This window comes from Hemibagrus wyckioides, linkage group LG15 (genome assembly GCF_019097595.1).
Source record: "Hemibagrus wyckioides isolate EC202008001 linkage group LG15, SWU_Hwy_1.0, whole genome shotgun sequence".
Lineage (NCBI taxonomy): Eukaryota > Metazoa > Chordata > Actinopteri > Siluriformes > Bagridae > Hemibagrus > Hemibagrus wyckioides.
In genome coordinates, this window is record NC_080724.1 from 10,135,844 (window position 1) to 10,153,445 (window position 17,602).

At 39.4% G+C, this 17,602-nt stretch overlaps 3 protein-coding genes across 3 annotated transcripts; all 3 read right to left on the minus strand.

Moving 5' to 3' along the window:
- Positions 1-280: 280 nt before the first annotated feature.
- Positions 281-1,138, minus strand: LOC131365852 (chemokine XC receptor 1-like). The gene has a single exon (XM_058409738.1). The coding sequence runs from the start codon at positions 1,136-1,138 to the stop codon at positions 281-283; it is 858 nt and encodes a 285-aa protein (XP_058265721.1).
- A 9,379-nt stretch (positions 1,139-10,517) lies between these two features.
- On the minus strand, positions 10,518-11,408 carry LOC131365855 (chemokine XC receptor 1-like). The gene has a single exon (XM_058409745.1). It carries the CDS (start codon positions 11,406-11,408, stop codon positions 10,518-10,520), a length of 891 nt encoding a protein of 296 aa, XP_058265728.1.
- Positions 11,409-15,386: 3,978 nt separating this feature from the next.
- Positions 15,387-17,393, minus strand: LOC131366092 (chemokine XC receptor 1-like). Its single transcript, XM_058410265.1, has 2 exons — positions 16,929-17,393; positions 15,387-16,584 (listed from the first exon to the last, which is right to left on the minus strand). Exons 1-2 carry the CDS (start codon positions 16,939-16,941, stop codon positions 15,575-15,577), a joined length of 1,023 nt encoding a protein of 340 aa, XP_058266248.1. The 5' UTR covers positions 16,942-17,393; the 3' UTR covers positions 15,387-15,574.
- Between the last annotated feature and the right edge of the window lie 209 nt (positions 17,394-17,602).

Here is a 17,602-nt window from a genome sequence, read left to right on the forward strand (position 1 = left end):
AACTTCTCATTCTGAGTACTGTACTTTGTAAAAAGAAGTAAAATGATCTGGCAGTAGAATATTTAACTGAGCTGCTTATTATTAAGTATTAGCCATGGCAAAATATATTTTTATATTTTTTGTTTTCTTATTGTTACTGTGTGCAATCTAGAGACGACTTCAGCGATACACGATAATCATCTAGTTAGAAGTGCTGGTATCTCTGAAGTCATCTCTAGACTGAAGTTACAGATCACAAACAATCATTATTTGCACACAGCTCTGGGACTTATTATTCAAATTAATAGAAACTGTCAGAATTATGTTCTTGAGTTTCCATTTCTGCAGAATTGAAAGTAGCTTGTCTTTGTAAAATCTCTCTCTCTGTCTTATGGAATATTACATCGCATAAACCATAGATCACTGGATTGAGGCAGCAGCGGCTAAAAGCCAGAAGACGGCAGATGTAGTAGGCATAAAAGAAACGGTCTAAGTTCAAAGACCAGATCTGATAATAAATTAAGGTGTACAGAAATTTCATTATGTTATAAGGAGCCCAACAAATAAAGAACAAAGCCACCAGAAAGAAAGCAAGTCCAGTAGTTCTGAGCCTCTGGTTCTGGTTTGTTGGGGACTTGAGGATGGTTTGCAGGATTCTGATGTAGCAAAAACCCATGAACAAAAAGACACACACAAAAACAATGTTCTCTCTATAAGTAATAGCAACTGATACAGCTGTGCTGTACATGCAGGCTTGTGATGCACTGTGCACCATAGCTGGCAATGCTGCCAAGACACTCAGAACCCATACACAGATTAGAATGATTGTGAAGCCACGTCCTTTCTTCCATACTGACAGAGGATCCACAATGGCCATGTAATGCTGAAAGCTCATCAGAGTCAGAAAGATGATGCTGCTGTAAAATCCAGTGCAGTGAAAGAACCTGGCAACTTTGCATGCTGCATCTCCAATAGGCAAATTCCAGATGTTTCCAAATGAATAGAACATCAGTCCGAAAGTGGACAGCAGGTCCGACAGAGCCATGTTGAGTATGAAGATGACGGTCAGTGATCGAAGCCTTATATAGAATACACTGACCAGAACAACCAGGAGGTTCCCAACCAGACTGATCAAGATCACAGTGCTGAGGATTATCATCATTGTAATGATTCTGTCTTCAACCTTGAATTCGATGCTGTTCAGTCTATCATAAAACAATAAATTATTAAGTGAATACACAGGGAAAATAGACATCTTTATGAGGAATCTCCATCAGTGTGCTGTTTTCTAGAAAGTGTAAATGGATAAGTTAAAAAAAACACACAATGTTTTGCAGGAAATAAAAAAGAATTCTTCTGTACAAATTACTCTAGAGTCCGTCCATGAATGATAAACATCTTACCAAAAACATAATACTATTAAACATTTCTTTACATTAAATTATACTTTTCAACTAAAACAGTGAGTTTACTTTGAGGTTTAGATTATGAGGCGTGGACATATTATTAAAATGAGCACATTATCATAATTAGTGCATTCTACCAAGTGCATTAGTATAAGTTGAATTACTGTCAGAGCTTCTGTTATAGAAACACCTTTTTAACACCTTCAAGACTGTGTGTGGTATAAAGAACAGCATATTAAAAGAATGGCTTCATTTAATCTTACAAACTTTTTAATTTTTATTCTTTAATAAGAAACTGATAGAAGACTTGATCACTGAGTCAGAGACAATTAATCATTTAAGTCTGTTAATTAGCTGTCCTGTTAATGGTGGAAAAACATATAGCTGAAATGAGAATTCTTACCTATTTTTCTTTCCTGAGTGATGACTTGGTTTACTGATTGATGTTGAATGTACAGAAGCTCAGAAGCTTCTTTCTTTTTAGTTGTACCAATAATCTGTACTGTGGGCAGTGTTGCATTTCCTTTCACAGACCATCAGACCAAACTGAAACAGACACAGTTATCAGTGAAAGGTTTTGTGGTTGTGTTACCATTTCCTGTGAATACTTGTCAAATGCATACTGGTAACACAAAGATGTGTTAAACGATAGCCGTCGAAATGGTATACATATACATACAGACATATATATATATATATATATATATATATATATATATATATATATATATATAAAACAATTTGAATATCATAGACGAGTTAAATATTTTTTGCAAGTTAATTCAGAAAATGAAACGTGTATATATTCCAGACGTGTATATATTTTTTATTTTATTTTTGATAATTGTGGCCTACAGCTCAAAAACACTGAAAAAGCATATCTCAAAAAATAAGAATGTTTCATTTCCACTTCAAGCGAATCAATTTTTAGATTTAGCTTTATTGTCATTTCAACCACATACAGCTGACGCAGTACAATGTTTCTCCAGGACCTGGTGCTACATAAACATACAACATAAAGATCAAATACAAAAGACAACACAGAGCTAGGACCAAAGTTTTTGTCCTAGCCACATAAAGTGCAGAGTGTGCAACTAGGTGCAAACAGTGCAAAGACAAGACAGTGCAAAAACAATACGTACAAAAAGACAACACAAAAAACAGGACACTTAGCACCGAAAAAGAAAAAGAACATGTGCAATGAAATGTAAAATGAAATGAAATAAAAATGAAATGAAATGATGTAGTGTGAGAAACAGAAGAAAAACCAGGTACTAATAACATATATGATTGTAACATATATATACACTATATTGCCAAAAGTATTCGCTCACCTGCCTTGACTCGCATATGAACTTAAGTGACATCCCATTCCTAATCCATAGGGTTCAATATGACGTCGGTCCACCCTTTGCAGCTATAACAGCTTCAACTCTTCTGGGAAGGCTGTCCACAAGGTTTAGGAGTGTGTTTATGGGAATTTTTGACCATTCTTCCAGAAGTGCATTTGTGAGGTCACACACTGATGTTGGACGAGAAGGCCTGGCTCTCAGTCTCCGCTCTAATTCATCCCAAAGGTGTTCTATCGGGTTGAGGTCAGGACTCTGTGCAGGCCAGTCAAGTTCATCCACACCAGACTCTGTCATCCATGTCTTTATGGACCTTGCTTTGTGCACTGGTGCACAGTCATGTTGGAAGAGGAAGGGGCCAGCTCCAAACTGTTCCCACAAAGTTGGGAGCATGGAATTGTCCAAAATGTCTTGGTATGCTGAAGCATTCAGAGTTCCTTTCACTGGAACTAAGGGGCCAAGCCCAGCTCCTGAAAAACAACCCCACACCATAATCCCCCCTCCACCAAACTTTACACTTGGCACAATGCAGTCAGTCAGTCCATCAGATTGCCAGATGGAGAAGCGCGATTCGTCACTCCAGAGAACGCGTCTCCACTGCTCTAGAGTCCAGTGGTGGCGTGCTTTACACCACTGCATCCGACGCTTTGCATTGCACCTTGGTGATGTATAGCTTGGATGCAGCTGCTCGGCCATGGAAACCCATTCCATGAAGCTCTCTGAGCACTGTTCTTGAGCTAATCTGAAGGCCACATGAAGTTTGGAGGTCTGTAGCGATTGAGTCTGCAGAAAGTTGGCGACCTCTTCGCACTATGCGTCTCAGCATCCGCTGACCCCGCTCCGTCAGTTTACGTGGCCTACCACTTCGTGGCTGAGTTGCTGTTGTTCCCAAACACTTCCACGTTCTTATAATACAGCTGACAGTTGACTGTGGAATATTTAGGAGCGAGGAAATTTCACGACTGGATTTGTTGCACAGGTGGCATCCTATCACAGTTCCACGCTGGAATTCACTGAGCTCCTGAGAGCGACCCATTCTTTCACAAATGTTTGTAAAAACAGTCTGCATGCCTAGGTGCTGGATTTTATACACCTGTGGCCATGGAAGTGATTGGAACACCTGATTCTGATTATTTGGATGGGTGAGCGAATACTTTTGGCAATATAGTGTATGTTATATATATATATATGTATATATATATATATGTATATATATATATATATATATATATATATATATATATATATGCCTGACAACACGTAATGTGCAAAAATACAGTAGCAGCGACCTCGGTACAGTACACACTACCACAATCATATGGAAGACTGCTGACTTGACGGTTGTCCAGAAGACACTCATTGACACCCTCCATAAGGATGGTAAGCCACAGAAGATCATTGCTGAAAGGGCTGGCTGTTCACAGACTGCTATATCAAAGCATATTCATGGAAAGTTGACTGGAAGGGCAAAGTGTGGTAGGAAAAGGTGCACAAGCAACAGGGATGACCGTAGCCTTGAGAAGATTGTCAAGCAAAGAAAATTCAAGGACATGAGGCAGCTTCACAAGGAGTGGACTGAGGCTGGAGTCAGTGCATGGAGAGCCACCACACACATTATGATACCACCTAACTTCAGGAGTCTCCATCCCCCAGCCAAGCCCATGCTTAAAATAGAGCCCAGACAGCCTGGACCAAAGAGTACTGACAGCTGAGAAACACCTGTCACCTGTATTGATTTTAATAATTTGGATGTCTAACTGAAAGAAACACATAAATGTGAGCAGCTCTCATATGAATTCATGTAAATATGTGCGAAAATCAAATGACATTATCACACATCTGCGAGGTTACTTTCCAGGACCCATCACGAATGACGAGGTTAATGCTCTGTGATTGGCTACTTCCAACCCTTCCAATAGTGTGTCGTAATGGCTGTACTTTCCGTACTTTATATCTGCGACATTCAATATCATTAAAATAACATTTATATTTTATTTATATTGATATTTTGCTGATTTTACTTTTATATTTATATTACTAAATTAATAAACTAATATTTTCTTAATAATTTTGCATTAAAAAGCATGAAAATGTATAAATGGCCACAAAATTAGCCATAAACACTTTTGCAGGATTTTGCAAGAATTTTGTGGATCTGCAAAAAATTCACAGATGCAGATTAGTTAGGCTCCAATTAAAATTTCGTGGATCAGTGAAGTCGCGAATCGTGAGACGTGGCTCTGCGAGGTATTACTGTATACACAAAATGCATGTTTGGATGCTGTCATCTTACCACCTTCACAAGTCACTCAGGTTTGCTGACTGTAAAGTGGTGGGATGCTTTATGTCCCGGGAAGCCTTTATGTCTGTCACCATCTGCCTCTCCATTTTAGTTATGCTGTCATAGCTAGTCTTGCTGGAGTCCCTGCCTACACTTTGCATATAATCTACATTGTCTTTAAACATCACATGATCACAAGCTTACCTAATATTTTTCTCTCTCTCTCGCTCTTTTTTTCTCTGTTGAGCTATACGTCCCACTGCCGAGCTCCCAGTGTTCTGAGTTCCCAGTGTGACCACTTCTTCTTTCCGGACCTGCCTGATCCATCCAGATGCTCTATCCCTGTTTAGAGTCTCGTCGCTTGGTGGTGCTCACTGCTGCTGTGGATAGATCGGCATGGATAACCTGTGACCCAGGGATAGACTGTGACTGCTAGGGATAGAACCACTTGGAGACTATCACACTGTCCCTGAACTGCTGTTGCATCTGTCAGCTTTCAGCATGAAGGAATTAGTGCCAGTAATGAACTCAGAAACTACACTGACCTATTAGTTCCTCAAGAGCTCCTAGTTGCTGCTGCAGAAAGGACATTATCAACATTTACATTATTTACTGTCTAGTGTGACCCATATTAGGATGGGTTCCCTGGCGGTGTCAGATGAACTGAAACATAATGTTTCAGAGGTGTTCTATTGGATTTACTTAAGGCGAGCGTGGGGGCCATTCAACAGTATCAATTCCTTCATCCTCCATCCAGCCTGCATACTCTCGCCACATGATGTTGTTGCCCAAGGAGGATCCCAGGACCCACTGCACCATTGTAAGGTCTGACAATGGGTCCAAGGATTTCATCCTGATACCTAATGGCAGTCAGGGTGCCATTGTCTAGCCTGCAGAGGTCTGTGCGTCCCTCCATGGATATGCCTCCCCAGACTATCACAGACCCACCACCAAATCAGTCATGCTGAACGATGTTACAGGCAGCATAACGTTCCCCACAGCTTTCCAGGCCCTTTCACATCTGTCACATGTGCTCAGGGTGAACCTGCTCTCATCTGTGGGAACCACAGGGCGTCAGTGGCGGACCTGGTGTTTAATGGCAAATGCCAATCAAGCTCCATGGTGCCAGGCAGTGAGCACAGGGCCCACTAGAGGACGTTGGGCCCTCATGCTACCCTCATGAAGTCTGTTTCTGATTGTTTGGTCAGAGACATTTATACCATGAGGTCATTTTGTAAGGCTCTGGCAGTGCTCATCCTGTTCCTCCTTGCACAAAGGAGCAGATCCCGGTCCTGCTGATGGGTTAAGGACCTTTTATGGCCCTCTCCAGCTCTCCTAGAGTAACTGCCTGTCTCCTGGAATCTCCTTCATGCTCTTGAGACTGTGCTGAGAGACACAACAAACCTTCTGGCAATGGCATGTATTGATGTGCCATCCTGGAGGAGTTGGACTTCCTGTGCAGCCTCTGTAGTGTATCACCTCATGCTGCCAGTAGTGACACTGACCCTAGCCAAATGCAAAACTAGTGAAAAACAGTCAGAAAAGATAAGAGTAAAAGAAAAGAAAAGATAAGAGTAGGGAAAAATGTCAGTGGCCTCCACCTGTAAAATCATTTCATTAACACCAAAGCAGCTGAAACTGATTAACAACTCCCTCTGCTACTTAACTGACCAGATGAATATCCCAGGAGTTTAACTGACTTGATGCTATACTGTGATTAAATAGTAATAGTAATACTCTGATAAAATAGTAGTTTTTGAGCAGTGTATCTCTCTCTCTCTCTCTCAGTGAATGTGATGCCTGGGATCCCGTCAATCACCGTCTCTGCTCCACAGATCCCTCATGCTACACAGCACAGTGACAGCAACGGACACACTAAATCTGACCTCAGCTTACACACACTGCCCTCTTCTGGACATGAGTACTGCCGCTACAGCTCCATTTCACTCCTAAGGATAGTAGGAAATAAAGTTAGATATAATGGAATTTGTATTTCTGTGCTGTACCACTATTATATTAGGTCCAGTCTTTTGCATCCTCTTTGATTATAGATGTATTTCATTTCATGAAATTTATATGCACGTAAAGCTGTGCTTCATCTTTTTTTCGTCACGAACACCGAAGCCCTTCGAGAAAAAGACGCCTGCATGGAGACCTTCAAGTAAGTGATCGAGGTGCCCATGGTGACCAAGTTGTCCCGTCAGGATGGAGACAGAGAGGAAGAAGATGAGAGGAGGAAAACATTGCAAAAACTCCCAATGATTTCGGGCAAAATGAGGAATAAGACACTTTCAGGGCAGAGTTTCTCAGCTGCGTGGCAACACAATCAGTACATTAATAATTAGTCAAATAATAAGTGAAGACAATGAAGTTGAAATGCTGCTATGTGTAACTTCCCTATGCCTTATCAGATCAGGACATGTGTGTTTGGGTTTTAAGGGCTGATGATCACCCTCCACACCACACTTCATACGCTTTACAGCCGGATTAGATCTTTCGAGGTGTTGTCTCAGTTTGCTCAGTGTGTGTAACTGCTCTGGATCGAGGATCTGCTCCAGATTCGCTTTAGCTCTGTGATGCTGTTGTGATGGAACACTGAACCACAGAGCTAACACTACTGTATGATGTGTTCAGTGGAGCTGCTGTAAAGTTAGATTTGTCTACAGTAAACACAGATATGATTATAAAGTACAAAAAATTAATGTATCTGATAAAGACGAGCGCAAGGGATATCTGATAGAAAACTCACCTGGCCATCACAGACTATAAAACATCATCCTCCAGAATGGGGAATTTGGACGCTTCTCTGGCAGACGAGCTAAACACTTTTTATGCTAGCTTTGAGGCTGCAGCTAATCACGCTAGCGGCGCTAGCAGCACAAACAGCATGCACGCTGAGAGAGCCGGTGAGGTTAACGCGTTCACCATCTCGGAGCATGACGTGAGGAGGACATTCAGGAGAGTGAACACCAGGAAGGCAGCAGGACCAGATGGCATCACAAGTCGGGTTCTGAAAGCGTGCGCTGACCAGCTAGCACTGGTGTTCACCGAGATCTTCAACCTCTCCCTGAAACAGTCGACCATTGTTCCTGTCCCGAAGAAACCCCAGCCCACCTGCCTCAACGACTACTGCCCTGTAGCCCTGACTTCAGTAGTGATGAAGTGCTTTGAAAGACTGGTCAGAGACTTCATCACTGCATCACTACTAGACACACTGGATCCGCTACAGTTTGCATACAGGCAAAACCACTCCACTGAGGAGGCCATTTCACACCTCCTTCACACAACAACAAGCCACCTGGACTGCAGAAAAGGGAATTATGTAAAAATGCTGTTTATGGACTACAGTTTAGTGTTCAACACCATAATTCCTACCACACTTACCTCTAAGTTGGAGGTCCTAGGTCTCAGCACACCCCTGTGCCAGTGGATTTCCAACTTCCTGATGGACAGACCACAAGCCGTACAGATGGGCAACACCTCATCCTCCATCACCCTCAGCACTGGAGCTCCTCAAGGTTGTGTTCTGAGCCCCCTGCTGTACTCACTGTACACTTATGACTGTGTGGCCACTTCCAACTCCACCACCATCATTAAGTTTGCTGATGACACTGTTGTGTTGGGCCTGATCTCAAACAACGATGAGACAGCCTACCTACGGGAGATTAAAAACCTGGAGAGCTGGTGCCAGGTGAACAACCTACTCCTGAACATCAGCAAGACTAAGGAGTTAATAGTGGATTTCAGTACAAAGCAGGAGCGGTCATACCAACCGACCACGATCAGCGGAACGCCAGTGGAGAGAGTGGACAGTTTCCGGTACCTAGGTGTTCACATCATGCAGGACTTGACTTGGTCCTGTCATACCAACACCCTGGTGAAGAAGGCCTGGCAGTGTCTATACCACCTGAGACGCTTTTGGGACTTTAAACTTCCTGACGGGTAGCATCACTTCCTGGTTCGGGAACAGCACCATGCAGGACAGGCAAGCCCTCCAGAGAGTGGTGCGTTCAGCTGAACGTACCATCCACACCGTGCTCCCTGACCTACAGGACATCTACAGCAAGCGGTGCTGGATCAGAGCCAGGAAGATTGTGAAGGACCTCAGCCATCCCAACAATGGACTCTTTTCTCTGTTGCGTTCAGGGAAGCGCTTCCGCTCCATGAAGGCAAACACAGAGAGAATGAGGAGGAGCTTCTTCCCGCAGGCCATTCGGAGTCTGAACCAGGAAACACCTAGAACCTGATATGGATACGGGGACTCTCTCTGCTGTTTTTCATCACTTTTCATCACTTTGCACAATCTCGCACATTTGCACAAACTGACACTTTGACACTGGACTGGCACAAGTCACTTTATACAATTATTCCAGCACATGGACACATTAATGATAAACACTGGATCACCTCAATATATGCCATACACACACACATCCCTTCACGTTCATGTCTGCATTTATGTGCATATATGTGTGTATACCACTTTGTCAGTATATATCTATCTATCTATTTATATATATATAATATATATATATATATATATATATATATATATATATATATATGAAAATAGGTGTAAAAATATGAAAATATAGGTGTAAGAATATGAAAATATAGGTTCAGGTAGATTATCTATCTTTATTTAGTTTATCTACCTGCACCTATATTTTCATATTCTTACACCTATATTTTCATATTTTTACACCTATTTTCATATTTTATTTTTTATTTATATTATATTTTTATTTACACCTATATTTTTATATTCTTTTTTTTAATCTATATTATATTTTATTTACTTTATTTTCTATTTTCTATCTTTATACTTTCAAGATACTCTAGTTTTACTTTTATCTTTATTTTTTATGGATCTCTTTCTCAAATACTTTTTATAAATGTTTACATGCCGGGCAGTTGTGAAAAAACATTTCACTGCATGTCGTACTGTGTATGTAGATGTATGTGACAAATAAAATTTGAATTTGAATTTGAATTGAATTTGGCATCTGGACCAGCTAGAACAGAGACCTCATCATAACCCGGTCATAGAAAGATGCTTAGTTTTAATTTGCTGGAGTTTCTAAACTCTGTACATTCATCTTTTTGTCCTCTTAATCCAGCCTTCTCTTTCTTTGTCCAAATTCCTCATTCTCATAAATAATTTTGTTTGAAAAAGTTCTTTATTTTTCTACAGTGACACATTACAGTAAATAATTGAGATGATACAATGCAAATCTTCTCATTTCAAGCACATTTCTACAAAGAAGTAAAATGATCTGGCAATAGAATATTCAACTGAGCTGCTTATTATTGTGTATTAGCCATGGCATAATATTTGGTTTGTTTTTTGTTTTCTTGTTGCTACTGTGTGCAGTCTAGCGATAGCTTCAGCGGTACAAGATAATCTAGTTAGAAGTGCTGGTATCTCTGAAGTCATCTCTGAGAAATTATAGGTCACAATCAATTATAATTTACACACTGCTCTGGGACTTATTCAAATTATTAGGAACTGCTGGAAAGATGTTCTTGAGTTTCTATTCCTGCAGAATTGAAAGTAGCTCGTCTTTGCAAAATCTCCCTCTCTGTCTCATGAAATTTTAGATCAGATAAACCATAGATCACTGGATTGAGGCAGCAGTGGCTAAAAGCCAGAAGACGGCAGATGTAGTAGGCATTAAAGAAATGGTCTAAGTTCAAAGACCAGATCTGATAATAAATTAAGGTGTACAGAAATTTCATTATGTTATAAGGAGCCCAACAAATAAAGAACGAAGCCACCAGAAGGAAGGTAAGTCCAGTAGTTCTGTGTCTCTGATTCTGGTTTGTTGGGGACTTGAGGATGGTTTGCAGGATCCTGATGTAGCAAAAACCGTTAAACAAAAAGGCGCACACAAAAACAATGTTCTCTCTATAAGTAATAGCAACTAATACAGCTGTGCTGCTGTTGTACATGCAGATGTCTAGTGCTACACTTTGCTCTATAGCTGGCAATGCTGCCAAGAAGCTCAGCACCCACACACAGATAAGAATGGTTGTGAAGCCACGTCCTTTCTTCCAGACTGACAGAGGATCCACGATGGCCATGTAATGCTGAAAGCTCATCAGTGCCAGGAAGATGATGCTGCTGTAAAATCCAGTGGAGTGAAAAAAGCTGGCAACTCTGCATGCTGCGTCTCCAAAAGGCAAATTCCAGATGTTTTCACAGAAAGAGAAAATCAGTCCAACAGTGGACAGCAGGTCTGACAGAGCCAAGTTGAGTATGAAGATGACGGTCAGTGATTGAAGTCTTATATAGAATACACTGATCCCAACAACCAGGAGGTTCCCAACCAGACTGATCAGGATCACAGTGCTGAGGATTATCATCATTGTAATGATTCTCTCTTCAGCCATGATTTCAATGTTGTCCAGTCTATCATAAAACAATGAAGAATTAATTGAACACACAAAGTTAAGATAGACATCTTTATGAGGTATCTCCATCAGTGTGCTGTTTTCTGGAACGCGTAAGTTAAAAAACGCTTCTGTACAAATTAATGATTCTTTCCATGAAAGATAAACATCTTACAGAAAACATAATCCTATTAACCATCTTTGTAATGTAAAATCATACTTTTCAACCAAAACAATCTTTTTAGCAGTGTATTAGCAGTTTTAGATTGGGTGGACAGGATGTATTATTATAATGAACACATTATTATAATCAGTGCATTCTAACAAGTGCATTAATATAAGTTACAGGCAGAATTACTGTCAGAGCAGCAGATATAGAAAGTTTAACACCTTCAAGACTGTGTGTGGTATAAAGAAAAATATTTCAAATGAATGGCTTTGTTTAATCTTACAAACGTTTTAAAAAAAAATTTCTTCAATAAGAAACTGATAGAAGATGTGATCAGTACTGAGTCAGAGACAAATAATCATTCGAGTCTGTTAATTAGCTGTGCTGTTAATGGTGGAAAAACATATATAGCTGAAATTAGAATTCTTACCTATTTTTCTTTCCTGAGTGATGACTTGCTTTACTGAATGAAGTCGAATGTACTAAAGCTTCTTTTTTTAGTTCTTCCAAGAATCTATACGATGGGCACAGAGTTGCATTTCCTTTCACAGACCATCAGACCGAACTGAACCAGGCACAGTTATCAGTGAAGGGTTTTGTGGTTGTGATACCATTTCCTGTGAATACTTGTCAAATGAATACCGGTAACACAGAGATGCGTTAAAAGATAGCCGTTGAAATGGTCTACAAACACACGCGTACACACACACATCAGGCATAACATTATGACCACCTGCCTAATATTGTGTTGGTCCACCTTTTGCTGTGAAAACAGCCCTGACCCGTCGAGGCATGGACTCCACTAGATCACTGAAGGTGTGCTGTGGTATCTGGCACCAAGATGTTAGCAGCAGATCCTTTTATGGTCATCTTATGCCGAGTTCACACTGCACGATTTTAGCCCTGATTTTTAGCCCAGAGTTGATAGGTTTTTATCAGAAAAAATATTTCTAAACTAAATATTTCTAAATATCTCTATCTATATAAGTCTAGTTGTATCAGAATAAATAAGCTTTACAATTACATCAAACAGAAAAAAAGCATTAACATTTGCTTGACCAGCTGCATCAGCAGCATCACATTGCAAAATTATTGACTTGATGCTTTACTCTGATTAAAAAGTGTTTATATACACACACACACACACACACACACACACACATATATATATATATATATATATATATATATATATATATATATATATATATATATATATATAAATAAATTTCTCTCTCTCTCTCTCTCTCTCTCTCTCTCAGTGAATGTGATGCCTGGGATCCCGTCAATCACCGTCTCTGCTCCACAGATCCCTCATGCCACACAGCACAGTGACAGCAACGGACACACTAACCCTGACCTCAGTTTACACACACTGCCCTCTTCTGGACATGAGCAGTACTGTCACTACAGCTCCACTTCACTCATCAGGACAGGAGGAAATAAAAAAAAAATCAGCTATAATGGAATTTGTATCTCTGTGCTGCCCTCATGTGTTAATAACGCGCCACTGCAAGTGTTCCAGTAGATTTGATACCAGTATTTTATCAGGTCCAGTCTTGTGTGTCCTCTTTGATTACAGATGTATTTAATTTCATGAAATTTATATGCACGTCTTTATATGCTTTATTTATATGCTTTATCTCTTTAATCAGCATGAGCACCGAGGCCCTTCGAGAAAACAATGCCTTCATGGAGACCTTCGAGGAAGTGATCGAGGTGCCCATGGTGACCAAGTTGTCCCGTCAGGATGCAGACTGAGAGGAAGAAGACGAGAGGAAGAAGACCTTGCAAAAACTTCCAGTGATTTGGGGCAAAACCAGAAATAAGACACTTTGTTGATGGACATGTTATAAGCAAATAATCAGAATACTTTTAAATACTTTTACAGAATTTAAATGAATGAGGTTTATAAAATAGCAAAACTAACATTTATTGTCTTTTTATCTTGTTGCCATGGTTGTTTTTCCTCAGAATGTGTTTTAAATCATGTTCTCTGCCATGACAGGTGATGCCTGAAACCCTTTTGGAGTAATCTCCTGCTGAAAGCATTTACATTTCTGGCATTTTGCAGACGCCCTTATCCAGAGCGACTTACATAATCTCATTTTATACTAAGCACCTGAGGGTTAAGGGCATGGCTCAGATAGATAGATAGATAGATAGATAGATAGATAGATAGATAGATAGATAGATAGATAGATAGATAGATAGATAGATAGATAGATAGATAGATAGATAGATAGATAGATAGATAGATAGATAGATAGATAGATAGATAGATAGATAGATAGATAGATAGATAGATAGATAGATAGATAGATAGATAGATAGATAGATAGATAGATAGATAGATGTTTAGTAGTACTGAGTACTTGTAGCATGGGCACAGCGTTGGAGTTCCCCTTAGACTACCAAAGATTCCTGTTAACACTTCTTGTATTTGGTTCTACGTCTCTGAAAACACATTTTGGGGTTAGAATAAATTCCAGTAACACTGGATAGTACAAAATGATGAGTGTATCTAATGTATATCTATTCATGGTGAATCTATATCTAGTTCCTCTAGTTAGGTCCACTATAATATGTAGACAAAGTAGAACACCTGGCATCTGGACCAGCTAGAACAGAGACCTCGTCATAACAGCACAGAAAGAGCGCTTAGATTTAGTTCAGTGGAGTTTCTAAACTCTGTACGTTCATCCTTTTGTCATCTTTATCCAGCATTCTCTTTCTTCATTTACATTCATCATTCTCATCTCCCCCAAGCAGTCTCATCTGTATAGCATGTAAATATATATATATATATATATATATATATATATATATATATATATATATATATGTATGTGACTATCCATGAAAACCGCATAAGGAAATATTTATCAGTAAAAGCAGCAACACACGTTCATGCGTTATGAATTGCGTGCATCTTCTTGTTTATTCGTGACCACAGTCTCATATTTTACAGATGGAGCATTTAAACTGTCTCACACACACTGTTCACAACAATATGGCAACTTTACCCAACCTTCAGAGACATTTCAGAACATAAAATAATAACGTTTGCAATAGGTAATAAAGGCACATCATTATTTTGCTGGCATACAGTTAATGTCATTTATTATTTCATAGATATACAGACTGACCAGCCACACAACCACCGGAAATGCTTCCCAGACATGCACAGTAGCATTGCAACACGTTCGTTATGGTTTACATACCTGAAATGGTCTATAACACACACACACACACATGATCGAGATGACACACTCTGAACAAGTAAATTGATAAAAAGAAGCAAAATGATCTGGAAGTAGACTAAGAAAAGCTTTTATTAAAAAAAAAAGATTACAATAAACAATAGAGTGAAAAAACAAGGCTAATGCTCTTGCATATGATTTAATATCATTTCATAATAAGAAGCATTACCTACATTTGCTCCTGTATATAGCTACAGTCTTACATAACATATTGTTCTACTTTGAAAAATATATGAAACTATACTTTGTATGTTTAAAAAAGGTATAAAAATATCATGAGATAAATCATATTTTACCAAAGAAAAAAAAGAAGGAAAGAAATTTCACCAATACACTGCAGGAGCCAGTAACTATTTATTAACATTCACTTAATAAACACTTGTATTACACAATAATGTTTTTATTTATTTGTTTTAATTTTTAACTTTTCCACTCTGGGATTGATTTTACAAATAATCATGAAGCTAAATGTAGTTTCTAACTGTCTAAAGTAAAAGGCTAAGAGTAATGATTGATGTTTGAGGTTTTAATAACTACATCATAACATTGATTTTGTTATAGTCTACTAGCAGGTTTGAAAAAACTTTCAGAAGAACTCTGTGGTCTGGACGTGGACGTGAAAGCAGTTCTCTGTTGTTAAGCAGATACTTTTCTCACATCTGAAGAGGGAAAAACGATATAGATACACACCTGTTTGATTTACGTCTAGCTCTGTGACTTAATAATTCAAATTATTAGAAACTGTCAGAATGACATTCGACCATCCTCATTTGTGCAGCGTTTAAAGCAGTTCGCCTTTGAAAAACCTCTCGCACTGTCTTCCGGAACTTTACACCAAATATCAGATAGATCACTGGATTGAGGCAGCATCGGGTGATCGCAACAGGTTGACAGATATAACTGGCATATTCGAGGCGCAAGATTTCACAATGTGTGATAAACATGATATTGTGGTAATACAAGAGCTGAAGAAAGTTCACTATGTTAGAAGGAGCCCAAAAAATAAAGAATGTAACCACCAGAAAGAAAGAAAGTCCAGTAACTCGGGAGTGTTTGCAGTTCTGGTTTGTTGGCGACTTGAAGATGGTTTGCAAAATCCTGATGTAGCAAAAAGCCATGAGCAATAAGATGCAAACAAAAGTGATGATCTCTTCATATGAAATGGCAACAAACGCAGTTAGGCTGCTGTACATACAGTAAAAAACAAGGCCTTCCGGGTCAGACATTGCTGTGCTGTGCACTGTAGCTGGCAATGCTGCAGAGACGCTCACTACCCATGCGATGATAGGAACGAGTGTGAAGCCATGTCCTTTTATCCAACCTAAAAGAGGGTGCAGGACGGCCATGTAGCGCTGAAAACTCATCAACACCAAGAACATGACACTGCTGTAAAATCCAGTAGCTAAAAGAAAGATGACAACTTTACACCCTGCATCTCCAAAAGTCGCACCCCATGCATATTCACTCACCCAGAAAGGCAGTCCGGCAGTAAAAAGCAAATCTGACAGAGCCAAGTTGAGTATGAAGATGTTGGTCAGCGATTTAAGATTCATGTAGAATACACTGATCACAACCACCAGGAGGTTCCCAATGAGACTGATCAGGATCACTGCGCTGAGGATTATGGAAACTGCAATGTGTTTATGTCCAGCCTCATATCCACTGACACATGGAAATGCATCATAATACGAATAAATCGACTCATAGAATAATTCATATGGAGTCTCTGTGGACGTGTTGATTTCTAGAAAGCAAAGCGTGAATTAGTGAACAAACATCTTTTCCTTCCTGTTTCTTTCTCAATAAATCTCTTTCAGTTGTATGAGCCATGCTCTGTCAGTGACAAGAGCATATCTGATGACAAACTGAACTGATTATGTCTTATGAGATTAGAAAGCTGCTTCAATAAAAATATTTCCAAATTTGTGTGTGTGTGTGAAAAACAATTTTGTTTTTATTTATTTGCCTGTTTTCCAGAACTGATCCCAGACTATCATCCAAATCACATTTCATATATATAAAATCACATTCACATATATAATCACATTTTGAGTTGTGAAAAATTATCTTTGAAATAAGAATTCTTACCACTTTTTTCCATTCCTGAGATGTGGCCTGGCTGAATTTCTTAAAAAAGTGAATCAGTAACTCGGACAACTGAAGATCCTTCTATTTCCTCTTCCCTCTTTGCTCTTTAGGACCAAAAATAATTCACACTTCCCCTCCAGATCACAGTGGTTCCTCTTGTCCTTTTCTTTTTCTTCTTCTTTACATGCTGGCATTCATAATACTGCTGTTTCACTACAAAACAAATATTTTAACAAAGATACAGTATATCTACCTTTGTCATGTGCAAGAAGCTTCGCGTGCACATAACTCGCCTTGCATGCTCGCCCCTCCTCTCTCTCTCTCTCTCTCTCCAAATAATGCACAGACAAGGGCCTCGTGCACTATTAAACCTTTGCAGTACTGTGTCACAGTAGAATTTTCATTGTAAAATCTTGGTGTATTGAGGTCAATAGAGGTCAGATACGTCTATAAATTATAAACTAGTGTTTTCCTAATCAACGAACGTTATCATTTACATAAAACATAAAGGCTGATTGCAACTCCAGTTCTCAGTCAGACGCCCCGCCCACCTGGCTGTGCCCCGCCCCTTTCACTATTCTCTGTGGATAATTCAGAAAACTTCATTCATTATAGCTGAGGATTGAGAAAAGGTAGCTAACTCGCTGACACTTATGTGTGTTAATGTATAGTAC